The sequence below is a fragment of the Zerene cesonia genome, chromosome 13 (assembly GCF_012273895.1).
Source record: "Zerene cesonia ecotype Mississippi chromosome 13, Zerene_cesonia_1.1, whole genome shotgun sequence".
Lineage (NCBI taxonomy): Eukaryota > Metazoa > Arthropoda > Insecta > Lepidoptera > Pieridae > Zerene > Zerene cesonia.
In genome coordinates this window covers 10,152,478-10,154,356 of record NC_052114.1, presented here as the reverse complement: position 1 = coordinate 10,154,356, position 1,879 = coordinate 10,152,478, and the positions used below count along the sequence as shown (strand labels likewise).

General features: G+C 42.4%; 1 protein-coding gene across 1 annotated transcript in view; it reads right to left on the bottom strand.

Moving 5' to 3' along the window:
- LOC119831347 overlaps positions 1–1,879 on the bottom strand; it is a 12,749-nt gene that overhangs the window by 3,074 nt on the left and 7,796 nt on the right. Inside the window, exons 8-10 of the mRNA XM_038354651.1 lie at positions 701–901; positions 208–471; positions 7–48 (exon numbers count right to left, since the gene is read on the bottom strand). Of these exons, the coding sequence (XP_038210579.1) occupies positions 7–48; positions 208–471; positions 701–901 (507 nt within the window). The remainder of the gene's footprint in view (positions 1–6; positions 49–207; positions 472–700; positions 902–1,879) is intronic.

Genomic DNA, 1,879 nt, shown 5'->3' with positions numbered 1-1,879 from the left:
CCGGTAGCTGCGGTACTGCTCCGTGGGCGTTGGGATCGACTGCTTGTTCTGGAATTGTTCAATTGTCAAAATTAGTTGGAATAATCTTTTGAGACATTTTTTTTTTTTATAAAAGATGTTAAAATTTGGATGAAGTTATTAAATATGTATGATAAACATTGTTTTCGATGTTAGTCATTTAATATATTGAACAAATTTATACCTTACCTTGGTATTCTTTGGGTCGTCTTTTGCTTTAGCCCGCGAGAAGAACCGCAAGTATTTCCTGTCCAAACTCGAAGCTGGCTGGCTAACGTTCTCCTGACTCTCACTCCGACCGCTCCTCTGAGTCAGTTTCTTTAAAGAACCAAACTTGGACTTGTCTTTCTCTTTCTCTTTCTCCTTCTCCCTGTCTTTCTCTCTCCTTTCGGAGCTCTCCGTTTCCGACTCGGTATCCGAGTAATCTGTTTCTGAGAACTGCTTGAAGTCCGTCTATTAAGAAAATAATAGACGAATTAAATAAATATCATTTTATAGCTGTTTTAAATAAAGTCAGCGGTCACTGCTAAAATTTTTGTTTAAAATATTTATTACAAAAAACGGTTTTCAAATAGAGTATTTGGACAGGTCTAGTTCGAAGGATCACATGCAATTTGCAAGAGAAAGTAGTACTATAAACGTGGCCACACAGAGCATTAATAGAATGAAGAGAGGCACCCACGTTGGCGGGCAGCGTGGGCGGCAGCAGCGTGGCGCGGTGCACGAGCTGGATCCAGGCCAGCATGGCGTCGCGCGAGGCGGCGGCGAAGTACACGGCGGTGCCCGTGTGGTACACCTTGAAGGCGTGCGCGCGCGACTTCACCTCGCCCGCCGCGCTCACCGTGCAGCCCTCCAGGTAGATCATGCAGTCCGCGCGCGCGCTCTGCGGGCACCAACATATCTCATTCTTTTATCTATTTACTGAAGTTTCACTTCTATCGTGTTTGAATCGCACACACACCTTATTTTTATTTATTTTAAGTTCACCAATAGGCATTATATTAAGTAGATTACATCAAGTATATATAAAAATTAAGTGAGAACTCAATGCACACCTTTAAAAGGTAAACACAACATACACATAAATTAAACAGCTAAAAGCTGTATGTGGTAGTTGAGCACGCTTCAGCACGAATTGGACCAACTCGCACCGAGGAAGTAACACCTGCCCCACAGAAGACCGGCGTGAAATAGCATTCTGCTGTGTTTCGTTCGATGAGTGGAGGAGCCGGAAGCCCATATCCATTTCCTTCCCCTTCCCAGTCATTTTACTCCTTTTGCCAATCCTTTTTTAATCCCATCCCAATTTAAAGTCGGCAATTCATTTGTAGAGGCCTAAGGTCTGCAGCGGACCTTATGCCCCCCCCAAATATTCATGGGCCGTGGTAGCGCTTACCATCTGGCATCCCACCAGTTCCATTGCCGACTGTGACATAAAAAAAAATAAGCAAGTTAAAACTAAATTACAAAGACAACATTTCAATGTTATACTGCACAATACATAATCAACGTATAAGATTTTTAGTAATGTACGGCGGAGTTGTAGGTATGAATTTGTACAGAAGATGTCGATTTCAGAACTATACTGATTTAGAAGTCGACAAATTCGATTAGATTATTGTTACATCATAATATGCGATGCCAAATATACCACTTGTTACGTTTTTTTTTTTTTTTTTTTTGTCATAGTCGACAATGGAGCTGGTGGGACGCCTGATGGTAAGCGCTACCACCGCCCATGAACATTTGGAGAGGCGCAAGGTCAATTGCCTTTCGCCTCAATAAATGGATTGCCGACTTTAATTGGGAAGGGTTTAGGAAGGATTGATGAGAGGTATAAAGGAAAGGACTGGGATGGGTA